The 27,411-nt window shown below is 43.9% G+C and overlaps 1 protein-coding gene across 1 annotated transcript in view; it reads left to right on the top strand.

The window, feature by feature from the left end:
• The window catches only part of FBXW8 (F-box and WD repeat domain containing 8), a 118,466-nt gene that overhangs the window by 15,832 nt on the left and 75,223 nt on the right, over positions 1-27,411 (top strand). The window contains exons 2-4 of the mRNA XM_052654499.1: positions 1,900-2,004; positions 16,938-17,102; positions 21,139-21,227. Coding sequence (XP_052510459.1) covers positions 1,900-2,004; positions 16,938-17,102; positions 21,139-21,227 — 359 coding nt within the window. The remainder of the gene's footprint in view (positions 1-1,899; positions 2,005-16,937; positions 17,103-21,138; positions 21,228-27,411) is intronic.

Raw genomic sequence — 27,411 nt, 5'->3', positions numbered from 1 at the left:
AAGGCACCTGCCACCCGAATCGTGACTTTTGTGCACCAACAAAACTAAAAAATAGAGATGATTTCTCACCCTTCATCCCAATCATGTCAAATCCAGACACCAGTTTATAGGGAGTTCCGAAGGGATGATTGAAGAAAACAATGCCTGGCACATCGCTGGCAGTAGATAAAGAAAAAGCTAATTATGAGTTCAGTTTGCATGAATGCAGACTTTGCCTTTATTCTGCTTGTATAGGACAGGGAACATTTTTTCCTCTTGCTTCTCTACTGCATGTTTAAGGTAGACTTCTCCACCTCACTGTAGTCAAATAATCCAGAAGAGAAAGCAAAAGAAAGTCCAGGGCTGTGAGTGACAGTCTTGTGATGTGTGCCGCTTTTGTTGACTCCTTCCACCGTTACCATAAGGCATCTGAAGTTGAATCTGGGCAGAGAAAGTGAGGCCTCATTTTCTTGATGGGTAAAGTTGATTAGCTGTAGGAGGGGACCTAGCCTGACCAATGACTTCCCTTTATTTTTTTAGGCAGGGATCCTTTTTGTCTTTCAGTTACACTTGCAGATTTTTTTTTCCTGTTGTTTTCGGTACAGCCAACCCTTCTGTCCTGACTTAACATTCTGTTCCTTCTTTACCCGCCGAGAACTATAAGCCCTTCCCCCCTTTCCCTCTAGAGAGCCTTCTTGGCCTTCATGCTTATTAGCCTTGCACTGTTTTTGCAGTTGAATACATTACCTCCTTATGCCCTGGATACTCTTAGCCCTGAGAGTCCTAGATGAATGGAAACACAATTCCAGAAAAATCTTCACCCTGATTCTTGGTGCCTTAGCACGCCGAGACTCTCCATGCAGCCTTGCAGTATACAACTGTTGTATTTGAGTGGTGAATTAATACTTTTGTTTGTATCCAGTAAGTCGCTGATGTCAGTCAAAGCTTACTAGAAGTGAATTTTATTAAGCAAGTTCTGTTGGGACGAATAGCGCCGCTTTCCCCAGCTTTACAGGAGCCTACTCCAAAGCAAGCTTTGGCAGGCGGATTCGGGAACAGGCAGAGGGATACATGTGCACACTTGGCCTTTCTTTCTGTTTTACGCTCATATTTCTTTGTGCTACCAGGATCGTCATGACAGCCTTATCTCTCAAATAAAGCCTGTTACCTCATCCCTAATTGCTTATCCAAAGGCAGGCGAGCTCTAATTTCTTCGCATTAATAAATGACACCGAAGAAGAAACTGCTTTGTTTGCACTGGCTCACTCGGTTAACCAGCGCAAGCCCCTGAGTGCATTAGGAAGCCTTGTGCTTCTCCTGTGGCCGAGGGGGGAGTGCTCACCTTACTCAGGAGCAGCGCCTCGTTTATATACTTTCTGCTCACATTCACAGCCCTGTCCCCCTCTTCTTGGAGAAAACACTGCAGTGACCTAGGTCAGCATTTCTCTGCTATGGACACACACTCCAGTCCAGGTTGGGGAATAGGAGCAGTTGTCCTGGAAGGACCAGTGGCCTCCCTCCCTGGTTTCAAGTCTCTTTCTTGGCTTCCTGCCACTCATCTTTCCTGAGACTTTGAGAGGCTTTCCACGGACCTTTGCACTGATTCCCGTGGCACCCCTCAGCTTGTGAGCTGGCACCCCTGCTTCTTTTTGAATCATTTTGTGAGATGGTCTTGTGGAGTTTATAAGTGCATGTGAGGAGACCTTCTATGAATGTGGGGAGTCAGAGCTTTGAGAGTGACTATAAGGCTCTGAATGAGTTCTATAACTGTGCTCCGTGGAATAGTGAGAATGTTTTGCTTTTCCTCGGTATCACAGTTCTCTCTCTTGTCACCACCTAGGGCCATTGCTGATCATTTAAAGGGCCTACATTTTCATGTTTCAGAATTTTAATATTTCTTTTCTTTTTTTCCCTCCTCAGAATGAAATGGATGATGTTCCCTTCTTTGATATCCAACTGCCTTATGAGTTGGCAATCAATATATTTCAGTATCTGAACAGGAGAGAACTAGGAAGGTGCGCACAGGTAAGCCGTCAGGATTTGCTTACACGTGTAATTCAAGTGTGGGAAGCTCCTCCATAACAGAAGTGTACTTTACACAATGACAGACTCCACAGAGGTAACCAATGGGATAGCAGCTTTACTTGAAGGAAAGCAACCTTGAGCTTAAACGATCATGTTCCGTATCCCCACGTGGTAGTGGTCTTTTCGTGACCGACTGCCCCGGCGCCACGTTCCTCCTGCACTCTGAGTTATGCCTGACCCGTGGCAGTGTGCTCAAGGCTGACAGCACTGTGTTTGCCTTTCTGAGCTCGCCAGAGCTGTTAATGTCCTCATTGTTTCTGATGCAAAGGTGTGAGGCCTTGGTTCAGTCAAGCCAGCTGTTAGGTTGGGAGCTCAGGGTCAGCCTGGGGACAAAACAGTGACATCATGTTCCACCGTACAGTCCAAATTACCCTTCAGACACCCGAATTCCGTGCAGTGAGGTGAGAGGCATGTGAGAACTGAGAGCCACCGAGGGAATTGCAGATCAGCGTCCCCCATCTCATGCCTGCTCTGGGCCACATGCTGGTGGAGTGGGGTAGTGGCAGATAGTTTAGGCCAGAGTTTATTGTGTGCACGAATCACAGAGGGGCTGGATAAAATGCAGTTTCAGATTCAGGAGGTCTGGGGTGTGGCCCCCACTAGTCTGCATTTCTACCAGCTGAAGCCAGTGTGGCTTTGGCTATGCTTTAAGAGGCAGGCATTTATGCCCTTAAAGTTAGTCTTGCATTCTCTTCTTGGTGAAGAGTGAATGTGATTGCTTATCATTTGGGATTTCATGGACAGCTGTGTTTCCCAGAAGTCACTGGAGTATCCATGGCCCGTATTAGCCAAAGAAGTAATGTGTTTAATGGTTACCATTTCCCATCTCTAGATCCTATAATGTGTTTGACACAAGTCTCTATACCTTTAGGAGAAAGAGTTTGGTGAAACTGGGTGGTAGGAGGGACTTCTTGGAGGTCTAGCAGTTAAGACTCCACACTTCCACTCTAAGGGGTGCGGGATTCAGTCCTTGATCAGGGAACTCAGATTTCTACATGTTGGGCAATGTGGCCAAAAAAAAAAAAAAAAGACATTAAGTGGTAGGAAAACTATACATTAAAAATCCAGAACACTGCCATGAATGTGAAATTAAAAATATTAAGGCAGTTTGAGAGTGGTGAAAACTGTGCTCAAACTTAGACTCTAGAGCTGGCTGACCCCGTGGCAGTTCAGTGAAATGACAACAGAAGGCAAGACAATTTAGAGAGTTTCTGGTTTTACTCTATTTCCCTATTATGGTTTTACCCTGTTATGAAGCAGTTTGCTTAATCTGAATGTTTTCCTACTTAAATATGAATTTGAGGAAGTTTTCAGGATTTTTGATTGCCACAGTATCAGATAAAAGGGGATGTTGGCTAATATTTTTTAATGGAGAGTGTGGAAATCTTTAGAAAGAAATTATTCAAAGGGTAAAATTCACAAAATAAAAATCTTTGCAGTATAAAGTGCTCAGAGCCTATCGATTGCATTCAGTAAGAGTACCTACGTTGTCTTCTTTCCCTTGGCAATTGGATTTGTTGTATTCTAACTTTACATATTGGCCCTATCCCAAGAATTGAAAACAAGGGTGTAGCTAAGCCCAGCTCCTGGATTTCAGCTGGATGCCGTTAGCCGAAGCCTTAGAACAGGGTCTAATAGCTTGCTTTCCACAAAGTCAGCATTCGGTGATAAAATCTTCATTCTTGATAGGGAGCTGCTGTTTAAGGAATCATTTCTTTTAACATTGCTTTTTGCTCTCCCACTTTGTAGAGGGCCATGTGGCTTTCACATCTGCTGCTGGTTTTCTCATCCAGAGAGTTTATCAGTGGAAAGATAGGATCTGGTGGAAGAAGAGATCCCCCTTTTGGTACAGTGGGGCTGCATTCCAGGGTAGATTGGTTATGTTGGTGAGATTATTCTGCAGGTGTGAACAGTTTAATTTGCAAAACAGTAGTCCAATTGTCCACCAGAATTCTTCCCTCTTGGGCCAGTTGGATTTGGATTTTTGTTGTTGAACCTAATTTTTAAAGCACATGTGTAAGAATAGAAAATATCTCTAACCAGAATCCCTGAGGTGGCTGTGATCTGCAAAGCCAGGGTTTTTGTTTGTTTGTTTGTTTGTTTGTTTGTTTTCTGAGCTTTTGCACAAAGAGGACAATGGATGGCCAGTAGTTTGTAGACTTGGCTTTTTTTTTTTTTCAAGCATTAAAATAAAACACCAAACTAATAAAAATAAGTAGCATTTTCATTTGTTTCTCACAGTGTTTTTATTTTTGAAACAGGGGAAAGGGCCTTCTGTTCAGTGGAACATCCTGCTGCTTTATGATTTTATTTCAGAGGGGGCTAGCACTCTCCGTCTTGCTGTTTTCCTCTGGTTCTCTTTTAATCTAGCCACCTTGGGATTTGAGTGAAATTGGTTGGGCCAGTTATGGGGAATTGGCACCATGAACTATATGTGTACCCTTGGAGAAAACCTGTTTGCTTAGATCTTTATGCCAAATTGGTAACTGACTCACAGTAAGGAATCCTAGTTGGGGAGGACTTCTGAGATTTCATTATGCCACAGACTTGGAGAATTGATTTGGCTCTGACTTCGTCTTTTTTCTGCTTTGTGAGGCTTGATGTTTCAGAACTTAAGTCCCCCCACGTTAGTCTGTGACCCTGTGGACTCTGGATACTGGCCTCCCTAGCCTGTTGCTGTCCATACCTGGCCCTCAAGGGGTTTATATCTCTGTGGGAGAGTCTCACGCTGAGATGTCTCAAACAGTGTGCTTTTAGTAAGGTGTTATGCGTGGGACAGTTCACTGAGCAGTTTATCATTTTGCTAGTTATAATTTTATGTTTTTTGTATGTGTGTGTGTGTATGTCCACAGGATTTCCAGTGTTTCCAATGTAATATTTTACAATGGGTAACAATGACAAAATTGTTGATTTCAGAATTTTGTTTTTTATGAGAAAAAAGTAAGTGTGCTGTTATATTACTGGAGAACTCTAAGAAGTAGAGGTTTTTAAGTATGTGCCAGTGTTCATTTAAAACACTTTAAAAGTAATTTTAAATTGATATGAAGTTGCAAAATACAGTGCAGAGAAGTTCTGAGTACCCTTCCCCCAGTTCCTCCATTGTCAGTGTCTTGGAAAATTGTCCCACGGTATCAAAACCAGGGATTGACATTTGCGAAGTCCATGGAGCTTCTTCAGATCTCACCAGTTTAACACACGCTTATTTGTGTGTATTTGGTTCTGTGTGGTTTTATCATGTGTGTAGATTTGAGTGACCACACAGTCAAGATACAGAACTTTCGTCACAAGAATTCCTGCTACTCCTTTATAGCCACACCCTTCCCCTTCACTAACCCTGGAAATCTTGAATTTATTCTCCATCTCTGTAATTTTATTTTATTTAAACAATTTTTTAGAGATTTCATTTTTAAAGGTTTTGTTTATTTTTAGGTGCAGTGGGTCTTTGTTGCTGCACGGGTTTTTCTCTCGTGGCGATGAGGCAGGGGCTGCTCTCGAGTTGCACAGGCTTCTCCCTGCAGCGGTGTCTCTGGCTGTGCAGCAAGGATTCTGGGGCGCTCCATCTCAGTAGTTGTGGCGCATGGGCTTAGTTGCTTCATGACATTTGGGGTCTTCCTGGACCAGGGATCAAACCCATGTCTCCTGCATCGGCAGGTGGGTTCTTTATCATGGAGCCACCAGGGAAGGCCTGTAATTTTATTTTTTCATTTTCAGTTTTAACATATATTTTAGTTCTGTGTATTTCCTAATGTGTAATTTTAGCAGTAGAGCTGCAAAGGCAAAAAGGTCATGCTTTTCAAGTAAAACGTAGAAAAATGTCCTTAAATAATGTAATCAAGAAAAAGAGGGAAGATAGGTTAAAAACTGAAGACTTATGATAAAAATTGGCAAGCAAGAAGTAGGTGTTACCAAAATAAAGAAGTACTTCTGGAACTAAAGCCTAGTCTATTAGATTGTGATATTTCAAGTTTCAAGGAAAATGTGATCTTATGATCTTCCCAGATGTCCAAATAGGAGAAACTAAAACCAGACTTTTTCTAGCTGCAGATCTTAATGACATGTTTAAAAGTTGGGGATTCAGAGCCAAGCACTCTGGGTTGATTTTTTTCAGAGCAGAAATGATGCTGAGGACTTGCGGTTGCTGGCAGAGTTCCCTCAGTTCTTAACTTCACCTTTGCCCCTAGACTTCCCTCAGGGAGGCTCGTGCACATCTGACACCCAGGCACCTACGGGCGTTTTCTTTTAATTTGCCCGGTTGCAATGGCTGCTCCCTCTAAATGGGGTTAAGGAAAAGCAGAGCAGCTCCAGAAAGAAGATGGGGAGCTCGATGAAACAGGGACAGTGAAGTGTTGATAATCATTTGTGCAGAGTTAGGGGGGGCTTGATAGTTGTTTATACTGTTCACTTTACTTTTGTGTGGTGGACATTTTCCATATTTAAACGAGAAAAGAAATCAAAAAGCAAGAGATTATGCTAGAATAAGAAAGTCAGAGCCTTCTGAGGACAGCACATGCCAGGAGCTGACCTTTGAAAATAAAAACAATGCAGTTTTTTAAAGTGTTAAACAGTGTTGGACTTACTCTTCTCATTCAGCCTTTTACGCAGGGCCTGCTGTGTGCCATGTATGTACCGTTCTAGACAGTGAGTTGGAGAGGGAAATGGCAACCCACTCCAGTGTTCTTGCCTGGAGAATCCCAGGGACGGGGGAGCCTGGTGGGCTGCCGTCCATGGGGTCGGCACAGAGTTGGACACGACTGAGGCGACTTAGCAGCAGCAGCAGCAGACAGTGAGTACAGCAGTGACCAAGACAGAAACCCCATTCCCCCTACCTTTTAGAAAGCTTTACAGTTATGTGCAGTAAATACAGGATTGAATATAGAGTATATCAGGTGGTGGTAAGTGCTGTGGGGAAAATAGACCAGCAGAGACGATGTTGGGCTTACACTTCTAAGTGACTGGAGAAGATGTCACGGAGAAGGTGGCCTTTCTGCAGAGACTGAAAGGAGGGAAGCAGGAAGCTGGACAGGTCTCTGGCGGAGGCGAATCACAGGTGCACAGGCCTGGAGGTGAGTGCAGCTGTTGTGCTTGAGGACAGCAGGAAGGTCAGAGCTGGCTCGACTGTGGTAACTGAGTGTCGGCCTCCCAGAGATGTACATGTGCTTGTCCTCAGACCTGTGATGTGAATGTGCTACCTTTTGTGGGAAGGGACCCTGGCAGATGTATGTTAAGGATCTTGGCATGGAGTGATCTTGGATTATCCAGGTGAGTTCATTGTAATTGCAAAGCTGCATAGCTGGAGGCAGGAGGTCAGCGAGAAGAGGAGATGCCATGTTTCTGGCTTTGAAAACGGAGGAAGGGGCCCCAAGCCAAGGAATGTAGGTGGCCTCTCAAACCTGGAAGAGGTAAAGAAACAGATTATCGCTTGAAACCTCCAGAAGGAATGCTGTCTGGCTGCCCACACTTTTATTTTTTACTTGTTTATTTTTTGACTGGGCCATGCATCCTGTGGGGTCTTAGTTCCCTGACTAGGGATTGAAACCCTGCCCCCTGCAGTGGAGGCATGGAGCCCTCATCACTGGACAGCCAGGGAATTTCCCCAGCACCTTGATTTTAGACTTTTGGCCTCCAGAACTGTCAGAATAAATGTGTGTTATTTTAAGCCATAAGTGTGATAAGTTGTTAGAAGATCAGTTCAGTTCAGTCGCTCAGTTGTGTCCGACTCTTTGTGACCCCATGAATTGCAGCATGCCAGGCCTCCCTGTCCATCACCAACTCCCGGAGTTCACCCAAATTCATGTCCATCGAGTCGGTGATGCCATCCAGCCATCTCATCCTCTGTCGTCCCCTTCTTCTCCTGCCCCCAGTCCCTCCCAGCATCAGAGTCTTTTTCCAATGAGTCAGTTCTTTGCATGAGGTGGCCAAAGTATTGGAGTTTCAGCTTTAGCATCAGTCTTTCCAAACAACACCTAGGACTGATCTCCTTTAGGATGGACTGGTTGGATCTCCTTGCAGTCCAAGGGACTCTGAAGAGTCTTCTCCAGCACCACAGTTCAAAAGCATCAATTCTTTCGTGCTCAGCTTTCTTCACAGTCCAACTCTCACATCCATACATGACCACTGGAAAAACCCTAGCCTTGACTAGACGGATCTTTGTTGGCAAAGTAATGTCTCTGCTTTTGAATATGCTGTCGAGGTTGGTCATAACTTTCCTTCCAAGGTGTAAGCGTCTTTTAATTTCATGGCTGCAGTCACCATCTGCAGTGATTTTGGAGCCCCCCAAAATAAAGTCTGACTCTGTTTCCCCATCTATTTCCCATGAAGTGATGGGACCAGATGCCATGATCTTCGTTTTCTGAATGTTGAGCCTTAAGCCAACTTTTTCTCTCTCCTCTTTCACTTTCATCAAGAGGCTTTTTAGTTCCTCTTCACTTTCTGCCATAAGGGTGGTGTCATCTGCATATCTGAGGTTATTGATATTTCTCCCGGCAATCTTGCTTCCAGATTGTGCTGATTCCAGCCCAGCATTTCTCATGATGTACTCTGCATATAAGTTAAATAAACAGGTGACAATATACAGCCTTGACGTACTCCTTTTCCTATTTGGAACCAGTTTGTTGTTCCATGTCCAGTTCTACCTGTTGCTTCCTGACCTGCATACAGATTTCTCAAGAGGCAGGTCGGGTGGTCTGGTATTCCCATCTCTTTCAGAATTTTCCAGTTGATTGTGATCCACACAGTCAAAGGCTTTGGCATAGTCAATAAAGCAGAAATAAATTTTTTCTGGAACTCTTGTTTTTTCGATGATCCAGTGGATATTGGCAATTTGATCTCTGGTTCCTCTGCCTTTTCTAAAACCAGCTTGAACATCTGGAAGTTCACGGTTCACGTAATGCTGAAGCTTGGCTTGGAGAATTTTGAGCGTTACTTTACTAGCGTGTGAGATGAGTGCAATTGTGCGGTAGTTTGAGTATTCTTTGGCATTGCCTTTCTTTGGGATTGGAATGAAAACTGACGTTTTCCAGTCCTGTGGCCACTGCTGAGTTTTCCAAATTTGCTGGCAGATTGAGTGCAGCACTTTCACAGCATCATCTTTCAGGATTTGAAATGGCTCCACTGGAATTCCATCACCTCCGCTAGCTTTGTTTGTAGTGATGCTTTCTAAGGCCCACTTGACTTCACATTCCAGGATGCCTGGCTCTAGGTGAGTGATCACACCATCGTGATTATCTGGGTCGTGAAGATCTTTTTTGTACAGTTCTTCTGTGTATTCTTGCCACCTCTCCTTAATATCTTCTGCTTCTGTTAGGTCTATACCATTTCTGTCCTTTATCGAGCCCATCTTTGCATGTGATGTTCCCTTGGTATCTCTAGTTTTCTTGACGAGGTCTCTAGTCTTTCCCATTCTGTTGTTGAGTAGGAAACTAATATAGGACTAATACAGTGAGTAGACAGGGCTAAGAGAAGCTGAAAGAAAGAAAGAAAGAAAGTGAACTCACTCAGTCGTGTCCAACTCTTTGCAACCCCATGGACTGTAGCCTACCAGGCTGCTGTGTCCATGGGATTTTCCAGGCAAGGGTACTGGAGTGGGTTGCCATTTCCTTCTCCAGGAAGAGAAGCTGAGATGGTCCCAACTGGAAAGGCACTTAATCTGTGGAACTTGAATAAAAGGAATTTGAACTTGGGTTCTGAATGAGATGGGAAGCCACTGAAGCATTTTAATCCAAGGAGTGATAGGTCTGACCTATGTGTTAAAAGGGATCATTTGGATTGCTGTGTGGAGAATACACTGGGGGACAAGACCTGCAGCAAGGAAATCATTTTGAAGGCTGCCAGGAGCACACAGTGGGGCTTCCCAGGTGGTGCTAGTAGTAAAGAATCTGTCTGCCAGTGCAGGAGACGCCAGAGTCTCTGGTTCAATTCTTAGGTTGGGAAGATGACCTGAAGTAAGAAATGGCAACTTGCTTCCATACTCTTGCCTGGAAAATTTCACGGATGGAGGAGCTAGAGTCCATGGGGTTGCGAAGAGTTGGACACAACTGAGCACACACGTACACGCGCACACACACACACACACAAGAGCCCATGATGATTTGGATCAGGACTGGCTGGTGGAAGTGGACAGAATTAGGGTTGCTTATGTGTTGGATGTGGAGAGAGAAAGAAGACTCAGTAGCTGTCCAGGGTGTTTGGCCTGAGCAACCAGGGGGTGAGGTTGCCATTACTGATGGAGGGGAAAGTGCTGGGATGAGCAAAGATCAGTGCTTGGATGTAAAGCTGCAGGTGAGTTCTGGGTTGCACTCAGGACTGAAGATGTAAATCTGGAAGCTGTCAGCACATGGATGATATTTAAAGCCAGGAAACTAGCTCACCAGGGACACAAGTGTAGATGGAGGAGGAGATTGGGGGACTGAGCCTGGTACACCACAGTGATTAGAGGATAAGCAGACTAAAAAGCTAGTACCTGTGAGGTGGGAAGAAAACCCAGCGTGCATAGGTTCTGAACCAAGGAAGAGAATTTTACAAGGAGGTGAAGGTGATCGAACGTAATGAGTGGTACTGTGAGTCAGCCGAGAGGAGGACTGAAGTGACTCCTGGATTTAGTAGCTGGACATCAGCAGTGTTCTCCCCAGGTGGACTTCGTACATCATTGCTTGACTGGAACAATGACATTTTCCCCTGTTGTGGACCCCACTGGTAACCTTAATCCAGGCAGAGTTAATAAGCTAGTTTTTGAGCCAAGGGCTTTTTTTTTTTAATGCTACGATTCATAGTGGTGCTATAAAGCAAAATGCTGGAGACACTTTTATTAGCAAATTCTTGCAGCTGAGGCTCACTCAGTGGGACTTTTACTGGGCAGGGCCAGCCCAATCTCAGTGTATTAAAGAAAGACCATTAGGCCTTTGGAAAATGCAGACTTGTAAACTTTCTAGATTTAATGTAACTTAAGAAATCAAAACAATTAGATTTCCTTTTGGTGAGACTCTAAAATTTACTGTGAAACTTTAGCTAGGTCTTTTTCTTGTTGATTTTTTTCCCCTTTCAGGCTTAAAAGAAATTCTTAAAGCCTGTCATTTTTGTTCTCCTTTAAAGAAGAATAAAAAGGCAACCCTCCCTTTACAGTTTGCTAAAGAAATTGTTGGCATGTTTCTGTGTTTAATACCTAATTGTAAGTACAATCCTGATCCCTTTTTGGAAGTTATTCTCACCTCTAATCTTTTATAAATCCCTCAAAGAGCTTTACTGTTTGTTATCCAGGGTTTAAACTTTATCCTGAATATTATTTTCTATAAAAGAAGCCCTGTGGTTTGGGGGTTAGTGGTGGGAGGATGCACTGAAACATCAACTTTTTATTCTTGGGTTTTCATCCCATAACCCTGTTGTACAGATTTCAAATTGTGTTAAGACTACTTGGCATTTTCTTTGAAACTGATACATATAAAAAGTTTTCAGCTCCCAACTTTTACAAGGTCTGACATATTTGAGAGCTCTTGAAAGTCTCTGAAAAGTTTCTCTGTTTTAAAGTGGTTGACCTTTGTACAGTTTAGTACTGGTAGGACCTCATCTAGAATGTTGAGTTTAATTGGGATAATTCTAGTTTGTAATCAGTGAGTGCTGAATTTGGATTCTTCTGAGATGCTGATGATTCACTGGCTCCATCTAACAAAGTGCAGCCTTGTGGCTAATTTTTAAACTCCGGAATTACAAAGATTACCCCCCGTTCAGGGCTAGTCTTGTGGTCCAGCCTAACTCTGAGGGCAGAGACTGGAACTTTTCTTTCTAGCTTCCCCAGCCATGGGGAAGTGGCCCCCAGTCTGGGCACATCTCTGGGGTGTTACCTACCTGCAAAAGGTGTCAGTTAGGCAGGTTAAGGTGGAAAGTGGATGAGAATCGCTGGCCTTAGTGCCTACTGTGTGGTGAGCACCCAACATGTGTTTTAATCTGTTGACCGATAACACATATCAGCATTCTCTAAGGTGCCTTCTGGAGGGCACTAGGCTTTCGATATACTCCTTGTTAGAAAAGTTCAGGAGCCAGATATGTTTGAGAAACACAGCTTCTTATGTCTCCTCCTTAGATATAGGCAGCACACAGCATTCTCTAAGATGCCTTCTGGAGGGCACTAGGTTTTCGATATACTCCTTGTTAGAAAAGTTCAGGGGCCAGATATGTTTGAGAAACACAGCTTCCTATGTCTCCTCCTTAGATATAGGCAGCACATGTCAGTCTGTTAAAAGCTCTGAGAAGTTCCCACAGTGAAGAGTCCTGCTTAGTTTTGTTTAAACCAGTGTTCTCCAAACTTGGGTGACCGTGCAGTCCTTTTGATTTTTATTGATTTGTTACTCTAGCTGTACTGGGTGTTCATTGTGTCACATGGACTTGTCTCTGGTTGTGGAGTATGGGCTTCTATAGCTTCAGCGTGAGGCCTTAGTTGCCCCTTGGCATGTGGGATCTTAGTTTCCTGACCAGGGATTGAACCCGTGTCCTCTGCATTGCAAGGCAGATGTTTAACCACTGGACCGTAGGGGAGTCCTGAGAATCCTTTTCTAAAGCTAGGGAGCTGCTGTTCTGCTGACTGTGCTTTGGCAAGTGCTGTGTAGTGTGTAGTGAAAGTATTGACTTAATTACTGTGAATCTCTCATCTGGTAGTTACATTTCATAATTTCTGCCAAGTTTTACCTTTTATAGTTTTTACCAAAAAAATGGACTGATATATCCCACGGATCAGAGTAAACTGCTGCGTGTTCAGTTTAGTTAGCTCTCTGTGCCTTTGAGAAACCATGAGGGTGTCTGTCTGTTCACCCTTGTCTTATACTTTATTTAACCCTGAATTCCAGGAGCCTGTGGGAGAAATACTGTGCTCTGGAGCTATTTGAGTTGTTGCCTACCTTCATCACAGTGGATGTTGGTCTGTCCCTGTCTGTTCTGCTTGATTGACTAGTGCTGAGACTCCCTTTGGCACAGACAGATGGACAGACACCACCCAGTGTCATGGACAGGCTCAGCTGTGGAGCAGACATGCCAAAAATAAAACCGTGGTGTTCTCGCTAGTCAGAACTGGGACTCCAGTGTTATTGAGTCATTATCCTATTCTTTATTGCCTGACCACTTGTGATCAGATGAGGGTTTGTTTCCCCGATGCCCTTATGGCTGAGATGGAGAGGTGTGGGATGACAGTGTGGTTACGTGGATTTGTAACTGATGCTGTGGCCATGCCCAGGGTGGGCTGCTTAATGGATTCCTGTCAGCCTGGAAGAAGGGCTCTAGTGCTTTGCCACGGGCTCTGTACTCAGCCCCATCCTGGTTAGTTTTTTAAAAATAATTAAGATGTGAAGGCCCACAGACTGCATTTCGCGGATGACTTATGTAAAGGGAAAGTAGCGTGCATATAACGGATGACAGAATAGAAATGCAAAGATGATATAAAATGCTGGGAGTGGGCATGTGTGATGAGCTGGGATTTAAAATGAATAGAAAGTTTAGAAAGCTAAGAATTTAAAACGTGATAGTGTGAGAGTAAGAAATGGGGGCTTTTTTTTCTTTAATTACAGTTGGTGTTTAAGAAGACTGAAGATTGATAAGTACCAAATTGAGATTACTGTTGGGAAAAAAAGGATGTGGACTCAGAGAGACACATAGGAGTTTTAAGCTTATTGGTAATATTTTTAAGCAGGGTGGTGTGTCCATGGGTGTTTGTAATATATAACTTTGTCTGCCTTAAATATTTGTTAAAATAAATGGACTCCAGAAGCTCTGGACTATGGGTTCTGCATTGTGTCTTTAAGTGAAGTAGCAAATTAGTATCTCATAAAATCCTTCTGTTCATGGCACTTGAAAGTTGTGTATCTGGGATATTGTTTAGTCGCGAGTACCACATTTGAAGAGGGACAGTGCAGACATATAAACACGAGGGTACACTTCAGAGGTAATGAATATGGGAGCTAGTTCTGTGACAGTTAGTTGAGGGAAATGTGTAGCGTTTAGACCAGTGAAGAAATGACTAAAGGGAAAGGTGATGGCTGCCCTCAGTCACTTAAAGAACTGTTAGTGTGTCATTTTTGTTCCTCTTTTCTGACACTGTTATCTTCTTTTGTGTTAGATATTTTTCTAGCATACCATTCTAATTCTCTTGTTTCTTGTACCGTATTTTGGAGTTATTTTCTTAATGGTTGCCCGAGGGGTTACAGTGAGCCTCATAAAATGTAGTTTTGACTAATACCAACTTAATTCCGATTGTACAACCAAAGTGCTCTAGAATAACTGTGTTCTCTCTTCTTTCTTAGAATTTGTACACAATAATAGTACAGTCTTTATAAGCCCATCAGCAGTTTTAGGCTGTGTCTTTTTAATCAGATGGAAGAAAAGGGATGCAAGTAAACGTACATTTATACTGTCTTTTATACTTACCTTTGTAGTGATGTTTACTTGGAAAATAAAGTATATTTCCTTTCAATTCAGCCTAAAGGACTGCCTTCAGGTAGTCAAAATATTGTATTTAGTATTTCTTGTAGTGCAGATATACTCCAGATGAGTTCTCTTATTTTCTGTTTATCTGGGAATATCTTAATTTCCCCTCTTATTTTTGAAGGATCATGTTGCTGGCTCTAGATTTGTTGATTGGCAGTCTCTTTTCAGCGGTTTGAATATGCTGCGTGCCACTGCTTTCTGAGTTCCATGATTTCTGAGGAGAAGTACGGAGTACCTTGTGCAGGAGTCTTTTTTCTCTAGATCCTTTCAAGATTCTGTCTCCAGCTTCCTACAGTCTAACTGTGTCTAGGTGGAGAATCCCAGGGACGGGGGAGCCTGGTGGGCTGCTGTCTATGGGGTTGCACAGAGTCGGACACAACTGAAGCGACTTAGCAGCAGCGGCAGCAGCAGGTGTGAGTCTCTGAGTTTATTCTTCATGGTGTTTGCTGAACTTCTTTGCTCTGCAGATGAATGTTTTCCCTCAAATTTGGGAGAGTTTTTTCCTTAATTTCTTCAGGTGTCCTTTCTACTCCTTTATCTCTTTCCTTCCCCATCTGGGACACCTATAATGCCTATATTGGTCCACTCAGATGATGTCTCATGGTTCTCTGAGGCTCTGTTAATTTTGTTAATTTTTTGTTTTTTGATCTTTTTCTTTCTCAGTATGGAAAATCTTAATTGACCTTAAATTTTCTGATTCTTCTTCTAGCTCAAATCTATTGTTAAGCCCCTTTAGTGATTTTTTTTGTTTGTTTCAGTTATTATACTTTTCAACTATAAAACTTCTATTTGGTTCTTAAAAAATAATTTCTATCTCTTTATCAATATTCTGTACTTTCTGAGATATTGTGCATATATGTTTATTTCTTTAGATATGCTTTCCTTTAGTATTTTGAACCTATTTATAATGGGGTGTTCCACTCTCTAGGTTTTCCTTTTAAGTCTTTCGATCAGCCTCCTTTTAGCCCAAGTTGGTAGTGCCATGTCAGGCAGCTGCACTGTTAAAACAGTAGTCCCTTATTTTTTCTGACAAATGCCCTGGGTATGGGACAGAGTTAGATCTAAGATCGGATGAAGATGCTTTTGGAGAGCTGTAAACCTCTGGTCTACAGCTACTGTAGTTGGAGGCTGTTGGTTTTCAAGGCTGCCATGGAGCTGGGGGACGAGGATGGGATTAATGCAGGTGAAAACAACACAAAGGCTGCTATTCTTACTAAGGGTCAGCCGTTTTCCTTGAATAAATGCTCCTCAGAATATTATTAGCTTGTAGTTAATTTCTGGAGCTCTGGAAAAGTTGATTTTTGACAATGTTTGGCAGTATCCTTGTTGCTTCTTTTGAGGAGCAGATTTTCGGCAATCTTCACTCTGTGGTTAGAAAGTTAACTGTAGCAGCACTTCATCAAGTGAGGCACCCTTGCGTAATGAGAGTCTGCCGGGCACACGCTGTGTGCTCTTTTTCACTGTGTCTCGTGTTCTTCCTTCTTATCTGAGTATTTGATGTCTTGGAGTAGCCCCAGGGGAATGTTATGGAGCGCAGGTTACTGAGAACCGCTGGTCATGACTTTATTAGAAGTGAGGCTCCGTCTTTGGGGGGACAGCAGGCAGAATGTGTTTCAGGCCTCAGACCATGTGGATCTGCCGTCTCATTTTGCCAGCGGAGTCCATCCTTTACAATCTGCCCGACTTTGTGCAGTAAATCTCATGATGAAGAAAATCCATCATTTCCCAAAGTTCGGCTTGGAAGACAAAGCTCTTAACGGCTAAAACGACCCTTTCCTCTGGATACGGTTGGGATTTGAAATCCAGTCCAGATATAGTGTTCATTTCTCTCTTATCAGATCTTATCATCCTTGCCTTTTCTGTTGAATATTTTTTATTTACACACTTAAAATCTGAGTTTTCGCACATAAAATGAATTTGAATTTCTCACATGACCAGAAGTTTGGGCTATGGATATTAATTTTATCACAGCTTTTTACTTTAGAGGTCATCAATGTCTAGCTCTATAAGATGGAAATACAAGTACCTATTAGTAAAAAGCAGAGATTCTGTTCTGAAAAGCTGTGTGTGATTTTGTATCTGTTAACATGTTAGTGTGTATTTTTTGTCTGTTACATGTTTGTGTATTTTTCTCTTTATATCTTGTATTTACATGTGTATGTATAAAATAATTTAACCAACTAGTCTAAAGTGTGGCATTAGGTTGGTAGTACAGCAATTTTGAAATCTTGAAAGATAAAACTGGAAACATTTGCTTGTATTTTTTTCACCTCGGAGGATTTTGTTAATGAGACATTTTATACTGCCATAAACCCAGGGCAGTGATAAAGAAAGGTGTTGATTGATTTTTGGATGACAAGGGATGTCTCTAATTGCAGAACTTGATGTTTGTGTCACTTGGGCTGTTGTAGGTGAGCAAGACGTGGAAGGTGATTGCAGAAGACGAGGTGCTGTGGTACAGGCTGTGCCAGCAGGAAGGCCACCTCCCCGAGAGCAGCATCTCCGATTATTCTTGCTGGAAGCTCGTGTTCCAAGAGTGCCGAGCCAAGGAGCACATGTTGAGAACCAACTGGAAGGTAGGCAGTGGCCAGCACCATTACCTGCAGGGGAGTTGCCTGCAGGGACCCAGGATTCCAAGCCCGGGATGAAACCTGAGTCCCTCCAGTTTCAGCCTGAGGCTCACTGCTGAAAGCAGAGAGAAGGGTGTGGTGAGTGTCCCTGCAGCTGACGGTGGCTTGTTGACCGTTGGAGTATCTGCCCTCATTTCCAGCCACCTATTTGGGAGCGTCTTTTGTCCTCCAGGAGAGGAGGTGAGCTTGAGGTGCCAGTCACCTCCCTCTGATGGTCGGGTGTTTGGAGTGGTGTTCCGTGCAGCCCGCTTTCACTGTTGCCTCTTCCCTGGATGGACCAAGAAAGCATCACCTGCTTGCAGAAGAGGGCCTGAAAGTGCTCTTTCCGGTCAATGTAAGGAGGAGATTGCTAAGCATCTCTAAGTACTGTTTTCCCTTGCCTCACGTAACCTATTGGCTCGCTTCCATAACGTTTATCACTTCAAAATCTCTCCAGAAATGTTAGATCACAGCTACGCATTTACCCAGTGAAGTGTTTCTGTAGAAATCACTGTCAGGAGCAGTGTTACATGGAGCTGTCTGAGGCATGAGGAGACACCAGCCTGGTGGCCGTTTCTTCCCACCTGGGTGGCTGGATATTCAGGTGGAGGGAAGGGATGGAACTGGATTCTCTGTTCCCCTCCTGTAAAAGTCAATCCTAATAGACTTTGAGATGAACAAGCTTTTGCTCATTACTGATGGGCACATACTGCCTATGTGCACGTCTGACCTCAGTCACCTCACAACCTGATTAGTGACCGTATTCTAGATCTGGGTACTGTCACAGTTCCTAGCTAAGTCAGTGAGAGCAGTGTTCCTTCAACTTGGCGCTTCTCAGCCCCGGGGCTGGCACCATCTGGGGCCAGATCTTTTTTAGTGAGGGCTGTCCTGAGCGTTGCAGGATCTTCTGCTTCTGCGGCATCTCCAGCCGCTCCCCAGTACAGGCCAGAAAGCATTCCCTTCCTTCCCCCAGCATCACCCCTGTTTGAGAGCCACCCTTCCAAAGAGAATTAGCACAGCTGTCCTTAGACCACAAAGACACCTCCACTAAATAAAAGTCCTGCTGCCCCGCCGTGTGCATCCAGACCAGGTGGAGGCCCCTTCTTCACCTTTTGCTTGGTTCAGTCTGTGTGAAGGACAGAAGTGAGAGCAAACCTGCTGAGACAGGCTGGAGATAGGAAAGCCAAGGGTCTAACCCTGGCTGCTGCTGCTGCTGCTAAGTAGCTTCAGTCGTGTCCGACTCTGTGCAGCCCCATAGACAGCAGCCCACCAGGCTCCCCCGTCCCTGGGATTCTCCAGGCAAGAACACTGGAGTGCGTTGCCATTGCCTTCTCCAATGCATGAAAGTGAAAAGTGAAAGTGAAGTCACTCAGTTGTGTCCGACTCTTCGCGATCCTATGGACTGCAGCCTACCAGGCTCCTCCACCCATGGGATTTTCCAGGCTAGAGTACTGGATTGGGGTGCCATTGCCTTCTCCAACCCTGGCAGGAGGGGCCATAATTTAAGGAACGCTTGAGAGGAGGGCGTTCTGTCCAGGAAGGAGGGATGCTTTTGAGAGTTGTGAGCACAAGAGCTGGAGGTACTCCATGTACCATGGCTCAAGTTCATAAATGTCAGATCCTAAGGGAGAACACAGCAGCTGACTTCTTTGTTTGCTCCACAGACAATGGACACTTCCCAGGTGGTGCAGTTGGTAACCTGGCAGACTCCACCTGCCAGTGCAGGAGATGCAGGTTCAGTTCCTGGGTTGGAAAGATCCCCTGGAGAAGGAAATGACAACCCCCTCCAGTCTTCTTGTCTGGAGAATTCCATGGACGGAGGAGCCTGGTGGGCTACAGTCCATGGGGTTGCAGAAGAGTTGGACACAACTGAGCGCACACACCTACATACCCCAGAGAGAATGAAGGGGGAAAGCAGGTATGCCCTCCTCATCCAGGCTGAGGGGGCAGAAGTGACGCTATTTAGCGACCTGCCTCAGCATCTGGAGCTTCATGCCTGTGTGCAGATTGCATAGAGTTTAACTGAACATCTGTTTGTTGTCTTTCTCTAACAAGCACAAAGCCATGTGTTTGGTAAGTGCTCAGTAAGAGGTTGTTGCTTGAATGAACTGGAGTCAGACTGGAGGGAGGCTTCTCTTTGGAGCATCTTGGGCCCACATCCCACACTGTTACCTATAAGGTCTACAGAGGTCAAGTGTCCAGTGATGGCTCTTGCATTAACAGTGGTGATTCTGGAATGAAAGGAATCCTTATGAGAACATGAAAGGGAGCAGAGAGCAGGATGCCTTGCCTGTGGGTGCCTCTGCTTTCCCATCTCTAATGTGGAGCTGAGAGTAGCTGCGCCCTCCAGGCTGCAGTCAAGAGGACTGTCTAGTGGTATCTAATGCTCCTCCCCCAGGGCTTGGCCCGTGTATGCAGCTCGGTTAGCCTTGACTTTGGCACACAGATGCTGTAGTTTGGTGCTATCCCTGGTCATCCTCTGGATGGGTCGGGAAGGTGATTTGGTTTGAAATCTCCTAGGTCAGTGTCTGGGGAAGCTCAGCAGGGACCCCAGGGTTCTCAGTACTTCACATAGAGGGTGACCTGTGAATGTACAAACTTACCTGGGCTTTAGAGCAAGGGTGAAACGGTGTTCCTTTCCCTGGTGTTTGCACGCACTTGTTTCACAGTGGAGTGCTAAGGTCTCTTAATCCAGAATACCAGTGTGGGGCTGGAGCCCAGGACGAAGAGGAAGCCACGTGACAGAACTTAGTGGAGGCCATGAGCGCATAGACCCTCTCCTTTGCTTTCACTGCCTGGTCTCTCAAAAGAGCTTGCTGTTCTTGTCACTTTGGCCATGGTCCTTGCACGGGTGACTTTGCAGTCCCTCCCATGTCTCACACCAGCAGGACAGCCCCACCTGGATGTGTCCAGTTGTGTCCCTCAGCCTTGGGCTCATTTCTCGAGTTCAGTGCGATCACCGAGCGGATCATCTGGCACAGCGTCTGGAGTTCAGCTGCTTAATAAATGTTGGTTTTAATGGGATGGATGTCATCATCTGTCTCCTAATAATAATGTAGATAGTAATAGTAGCTACCATTTATTGGAAACTTGTGTGCGAAGAACTATCCTTGGCACTTATACTATTTCTGATCCTTGTGCTGGTACAACAAAGGTGAAGGTATAGATGGCTTGGTATTCTTTTTTTCAATTTTAGTATGGTTGACTTACAATGCTGTGTTTCAGGTGTATAGCAGAGTGATTCAGTTATGTATTCATATTTTCTGATGGCTTGATATTCTTGAATACCTTTATGCATGCTTGCATAACTGTCCCACCCTTCCCAACATCCCACATGTAAATACTTTCTATACCTCCAGATTCCCTTTATTTTAAAAGTAGTTATTTGTGTGTATTTTGAATCAGTAAATAATCATGATACAATAAATCAAAAGTCATCAAAGGGCATATACTGGGAAATACATCTTCCTCTTGCCTCTCTTCACCTACCTCAGGAGCTACTGTGTTAAGGGTGTTAGGGTTTCCTTTATAAACCATTTCCATGAACCTCTGACCTCTCAATCAGAAATAAAGTCTTCTCTCCTTCCTCCCCCCACCCTGATTTTTATTTTGTTGTATATATGTTTTAATTTTATTCTGAGAGCACTTACAAGAGCTGTTAGCAGGTAAAATACCATTAACTACTTTCTCTCCACCAAACTGGACTTTTTAAATACACTTTATGTGTTTCTTCACCGGCAGCCTCTGCAGAGTGAAGTAGTTTATGTCCTGTAAGCCCCAAGGGGTGGGCCAGTGTCTCACAGTCTAGTTCCATTCAGTGTGTGCAGCTTGGAAGTGCTAGTAGCTTAACATATTGGTTGTCATCTGTGTCCTTTTGAGTCTCTTTAACTGTGGACACAGTCCATGCTGTAGGTAACCCACCGTGGAATATAGATGAGAGCAAAATGCTTTGTCTCCCTGCCATCCCGAGAATAGTATAAACCACACCCCTTTTCTCATGCAGAATCGCAAAGGCGCTGTGAGTGAGCTGGAACACATTCCCGACGCAGTTTTATGTGATGTGCATTCTCACGATGGCGTTGTCATTGCTGGGTAAGCAAAAACAGTTTTTCATTTAATACTCTTCATCCTAAGGTCTTTCACTTTTCACGGACCACGCTCTGCGTCTCAGCCACCTCATTCTACCTTTGGGAGCACGTGCCTTCCCACTCACAGCCCACGTGGAGATAAGACGGAGCCCCTGTCTGTGTCCTCCAGTAGTCGAGGGCTCTGAAGTGAGTGGGGTGGGGCGGCTCTGTAATCCATTTGTCTCATATCTTTTGAGCTTTTAAATGACTCTTGTGGCATGTTATTATGTTAGATTTTCATTAAGGCCAACAGTTTGTTCTTTATGAAGACATAAAAAACTCAAGAATAGTAAGTGTTGGCAAAAACGGGTCCTATTCTTGATTTCTCATTCTGAAGCCTTCATTATGAGGAAGGGTTGTGGCCACACAGGTAATCTTCCTTCTCTACCACACAGATCGTATTTGCAGTTAACTTGTCCTGAAATAGGCATTTTATTACATATCTGTCTCCATTGCCGAGAAATTTAATTTTAGCTTCTGTGAATTTGGCTTCTATTCCAAAAACCACTTTCATGAATTCTTCATGTTTTATCAGAGAGGTGTTTTTATGTGTTTCTTTAATGTATACTAAGGCGGTAATTTTCTTTTTGGATTAACAGTATGTCTTGAACTAGAGTCTTATGTTGTGTACCTAATGCCATAGATACCAGGACACTTAAACTTCTGGGTCTGGATTGACTCTGAAGTGAGCTGCCCAAAAGAAGTTTCTCCCTGGATGGACAAACAGAAACCTTGGACTTAACAACATAGTCATAGGAAAGCCTTTTCCTTTGAAAGAAAGCTCCTTCAGAAGCATTCCTTGAAGAGTATTGCTTGAATTGAAATTTCAAAGAGATCATTTTAATACTTTGTGGTTTCGTAGCACCTTTGTAGAAGTGTTTTGCTCTAAACAGGTTAGGCCTTAGGAGCAACACTATCCTTTAGCTTGTGTTTTCCTGGCCATGATTTTGAGGTTAATGCCCTTCTTGGCAGTGCCATAAAACTGTCACTTTTAGAAAAATTAATGGACTAGAAATCTAGACTTCTGTCCATCCAGTTATCAGTGTGGCACTAGGCTTCTGTCCCCATCACTCAAGTGTGGGCCTGAGAGCTCATGCTAGGTAAGGTCCTTTTCACCTGCTAATTCTGAGATTCCTTGGTAACTCCCAGAGGGACTAGGATCATTCTAGCTTACAGGGGTCTCCTGGTTAGAGGCCTTTGAGAACAGACTGTTGAGACTGAACTGAACGCCATAAAAGGAATTGAAATAGGGAAGATGACTCTCGAAAGCCAATAATGAATTTCTCATCCGGACGTGGACCTTACAAAAGGCAGCCTGGCCATGTGTCCAGATACCAGTCCTTCTTTTCCTGTCTCTCTGTTCCCCTGAGGCCTGCTCAGCATCACAGATTATGCCAGCACAAAGCACAGCAATGGCAGAGTTTCGTGGATCGATGAGATGAAACTTGATCTGTGGGTCAGAGAGGCTCCTCACAGCCCCTGTTTTTAAGAGAACCTTACGTTGATGGCTTAGCCTCAGATACTTCAATCTTGCTTGTATATACAGCATCTTGTGTTTATCATTAAAATTTTATCTGGTGGTTACGATGCTTGTTTTCTGGGTCAGATCTTGAATCCCTTTTCATTTGAGAACAGCGGTGTTTGCGGTTACCTCATTCTCAATCAATGTTGTATTCACCAGGCTTTCTGCAGTTATGTATCTCCAAGGAGCTTCTTAAAGAGACAGTGGCTACCCCACCATTTCTTTCTCATTTACTTCTTTTGCATTTTTCCTGTTTTTCTTCTTCCCTTCCTTCCTTCTCTATTTTTTATGCAAGTGGAATCTGTTCAGAGGCTTAGTTTTATATATCTGCAGGTAACCTGTGTTCCATATCTGCATTTAAAGTTGTTAATCATATAATTGAAGATTCTGTTGCAGAATCTTTTCCCAGCTTCTTCTCAGTTTTTCAGTCCTCTATGTAGGTGTTCCTGGTTTGGAGTTGCATTGCCTAGACTTAGACTGATGTGTGTTACACGGAAAGGTAGAGTTAACCCAGTCTTGGTTCTCCCTTAGTCTTCTTTTCACACAGAACCAGGGTACCCATCAAATGCTTATTTGCTCATAAACTCTGAGACACTCGAGTCCCTATCAAATGAACAGGACGTGGATGCCTCTCACCTGAGGCTTGTTTTCCACCAGAGGAAGCAGACATTATTCTCAAAGCTTTTGATCTTTGCCTCTTGTCCATGAGTGTTTGTTTCCCTTCTATCTCATGGATGATAATTTCCAGTTACCTCTTCCTGATGCTTGGAGCCCTTTGAAATTTGTTTCCAACCTTCCCTTTCTCCTCATTACTCTTCCCAGGGTACCTTTGGTTTTTCTCCCCCCATACTGTCCTAGTTACCTCTGACCATGTCTTTTAAACTTGAGATGCAATTTACACACCATAAAATTCACCCTTTTAATTGTGTAAATCAGTGATTTTTACTACATTCACAAGGTTGTGTAACTATCCACCATTATCTAATTCTTGAACATTTTCATCACCTCCAAAAGAAACCCTGTCTCCATTTTTTAGGGCTTAGCTCGAGTCTTGCTGCCTCCCACAGCTTCCATGGCACGCTAGCCTATTAACTCTGCCTCCCATGCCAGCATCTCGCCTTCTCATGCCTCCCAGGGAAGTGATTATCTGCAGCTCATGGGGCAGCTAACCACACGGCTTTGAGGCTTCACCAAAACATTTTTGTCTTATGTTGTTATTTTATTTTTAAACTTTATAGTCATGTAAATGCCCAGTTGATTTGTAAGCATCTTTTAAAAGTAGAGGTGTTGTGTAATATTTCGTTAAGCTCCCTGTAGTACTAATACATTTTTTAATCTGAAGAAGAGTGTTAACACTTAATAGATTCCCTTCCCCCGACTTGTATACTATATGTTACATGAGAAACTGGAGGAATTCCTGACTTCTTTTGTCTGTTCTGATTTCCTAGTTCTTTTCAACTTAGAAATCACACAGTTTGAAACCTGGAAGGAACTTTATAGATTCTGTTCTGAAATGCTCCTCCTGCGTGAGGTCGTGGAGGCTCCCGAGGTCTGGGGAGTGGGGTTGGTACGTGTGCCCTGCCCGCCCCGCTGTGCTTCTGCAGGGGGCACGTGAGCGCCCTGCCCCTCGCCGCCGTCTCCAGCCCTGGCTCCATGCTCAGATGGCCTATTATTATAGTGTCATTTTGTTTTCCTTTATGACATGTATGGACCTTTCTTTTCTGTTAAAAATGAAAACAGCAGTAAGACCATGTTGTCTTTGCAAAACTATTAGAAAGTGGAGGAGAGAAAGCCGCCTGATTTCCAGCTTGCTAGCACAGCTCCCAGTATGGGTTTTGGTGTGTGCCGTTTATGTTTCTGTTTTCAAATGCATGTTACTGGATTTAGGTGGCTGGATTTTTATCTTTTCCAGATCAAGGAATTGTTTTAGGGACTTCCCTGGCGGTCCAGTGGTTAAGGTTCTGCAGGGAAGCCAGGTGTGATCCCTGGTCAGGGAACTATGATCCTACATGCTGCATGGTGTGGCCAAAAAAAAAAAAAAAATCTTAAAACGCCTTTAATAATCCTCAAGTTCTTTCCCATTTAACTTTTTTGCGTGGAGTCTCTAAACCGTCCCTCAGACCCGCTCTCCTGAGTGTACCTTCCCGTTCTCGGTCAGTGCCAACATGAGAAACAGGAGTTGGCTCTTGTTGACTGTGCTCCTCTGACAGTGGTGTGTATGGGCTGTGTATGAAGAGCTTGTGTAACCGCAGAGCCTAAAGAACACCAGTCCCAGCACCCAGGAGACTTCAGGGCAGGCACACACAGAAGGAAGACCCACCCCCACCCCCCCGCCACACTGTGCTCCCCGAGCCGCCTTGCTGCACCTTTGACTCACAGACTCCTTCTCGGGTCTGCCCTCACACCTCTCCGGTGTTGGGTGGCCACCCGGCAGTGTGTGCAGCATCCCAGAAGATGCCAGAAACAGTTTTCTCTTTGCTGTTGGAAGTCCCTGCGACTGTGACAAAGTGTGTGATTCAAACACAGCCTGTACTTAGACTTTTTTTTGCCCGCTAAGGTTTCCCATTTTTTTAACCCGAGGGCAACTTGTGCTGAGAAGCCACCGGTCTGTGTACATAAGCCACCTTTCTCTTTCTGTCAGAGCTGAGCCTCTGTCTGCATTTCCTCTGTGATCTGGTAGCGTTCCTGAAACACGGTGAGGTTTAGTGTGTGCCGTCCTTGGGCTTAGAAGGCGATGTTACCTGGAAAGTTGGTTGATAATAAGTGGTTAGGAAGCGTGGTGGTTGTTTCTTTCTTTTTCTCTTTTCATGGTGAGAGCTCTGAGAGTTGTAGAATGTCTCCCAAATGACATGTTCATCATTGAGGGAAAAGACCAGAAGGGACGAGGCTGTGACAGCGTCCCCGTCCTGTGTGGTGTTGTGAGACCTAGAGGGCCCTCTTTCTCCACAGTCCCACTGAGAGTAACAGGTGTTGAAAACAGATGGCATCATGAGTTCAGAAAGGTCACGTTATAACCTGAGATGCAGGGCTAGGTATACTTTGCCAGAAATGTTTGCTTTACTGCCATCTAGTGAAGGAGAGCATCTCAGGTACAGCTTGGAGGAGAGCCAGCCAGGGGGCTCACTGGAGGCCTTGTGCTGGCCATTAAGCTATTAGCTCACCAGAAGCTTTTATCAGATGCCCAGGAGTATACCGTGGTGTGTTTTGCAATAAACTCCCTCCGCACTGTTACTTAAGATTCATAAGTCTGAAGCGTTTCAGTTTGCATAGGAAAGCACACTTTGCTGTTCACATTAGAGGACCATGTTCCCCCTCTTTGGATTTAAAAAGAGTATCAAGTCCCCTTTCTGTGTCAAGGTTTTTCTCAGTACTCCTGAATGCTCCTCTCACCCCTCTTCCGTTTTCTTCCATGGTGATCTGCCTTTTTAGGGTACGCTTCCTATCTGTACTGGAAAGAATGGTGAACTGTGTATCCGTGTTTCTCTTCACCCCCGAGTATGGTTGGCGGGAAATCTCTATCATTGAGTGTCGCCAGGTGTTAGCGGTCGTCTTTCCCTAAGAAGTTCTCTGTTGTCCCGTTTGGTCTGCATTGATTTTCCCCATCTCCATTCCCTTTGAGGCAAGTAGGACACAGAGCAAAACTGCCTACATGTCTCTAGCAGCCAAAGCGACCTCTAGCTGTTGTTCTGGCTTTTTTTATGACTAAAACTCTGTCCACACAACCTGGATAGTTGAGAGGCTTGCCAGTCTTCTGTAGACACGAAGCAACATTTTGAGCTTCCAACCTATATATGTTAAATTGGGTGTCTGAATCTCTGGGTTCACTTTGCCTATTGACACTTTTTTTGGAATGTTATCATTGTTTTTTTGTTGTTGTTGTTGTCATTGTTTATAGCTAAGAACTGTTGGAAAATAATACTTCAGATGTAGGCATGTGTCTAAGGTAATCTTGAAATGTCTTGCTTTTAGCCATTTTCCCACCACTTTTCCCAGTAATTAAAAATGTCCCTTAGTATTGACCACAAACCATGCCAAAATATGGCTTTGATCTGAAGTAGTGTGTATTTGCCCTGAATTCTAAAACACTTCTGTTCAGGAGCTGAAGACCTCAAGGTGGTGTTTTTTATATTCTGCTAGCTTCGTGTGAATGTATAAAACTAGATAATATAATGCCTAGGATTACTTTGAGGCTCTTGAGATGATAGCAGATGCCTTGTAAATACAGATTGGTGATAGAAATGGCCTTAGATAAATGTCACCCTGTATTTACACTTACCTTACTTGCTTTATCTTTCCCCCTTTTAAAGAAACAAACTCTTTCTCCTGACAGTTTTCCTTTCAACCTTGTGTTATATGGATTTTGTGCTGCTGCTTATTATGATGTTGGACTGTTTCCCATAAGGAATCCAATCATTACCCGTTAGGGACCTCTTCTTAAAAATACTTTTTATTTATTTATTTTCTGCTGTGAGGTGTACATGCTCTTCTGGTAAATAAGTCTGAGGTAAGATATTGATAAGAGACCAGAGGAGAGCTTCACATTTATTATAACCTTAATGAAGGAGCTCTAGAATATCCTTAATAAATACTGGTGAACTCATGGCTGCATTTATCCATCTCGGGTTCT

Source organism: Budorcas taxicolor, chromosome 17, assembly GCF_023091745.1.
Source record: "Budorcas taxicolor isolate Tak-1 chromosome 17, Takin1.1, whole genome shotgun sequence".
NCBI lineage: Eukaryota > Metazoa > Chordata > Mammalia > Artiodactyla > Bovidae > Budorcas > Budorcas taxicolor.
This window is presented reverse-complemented; position numbering and strand designations above follow the sequence as displayed.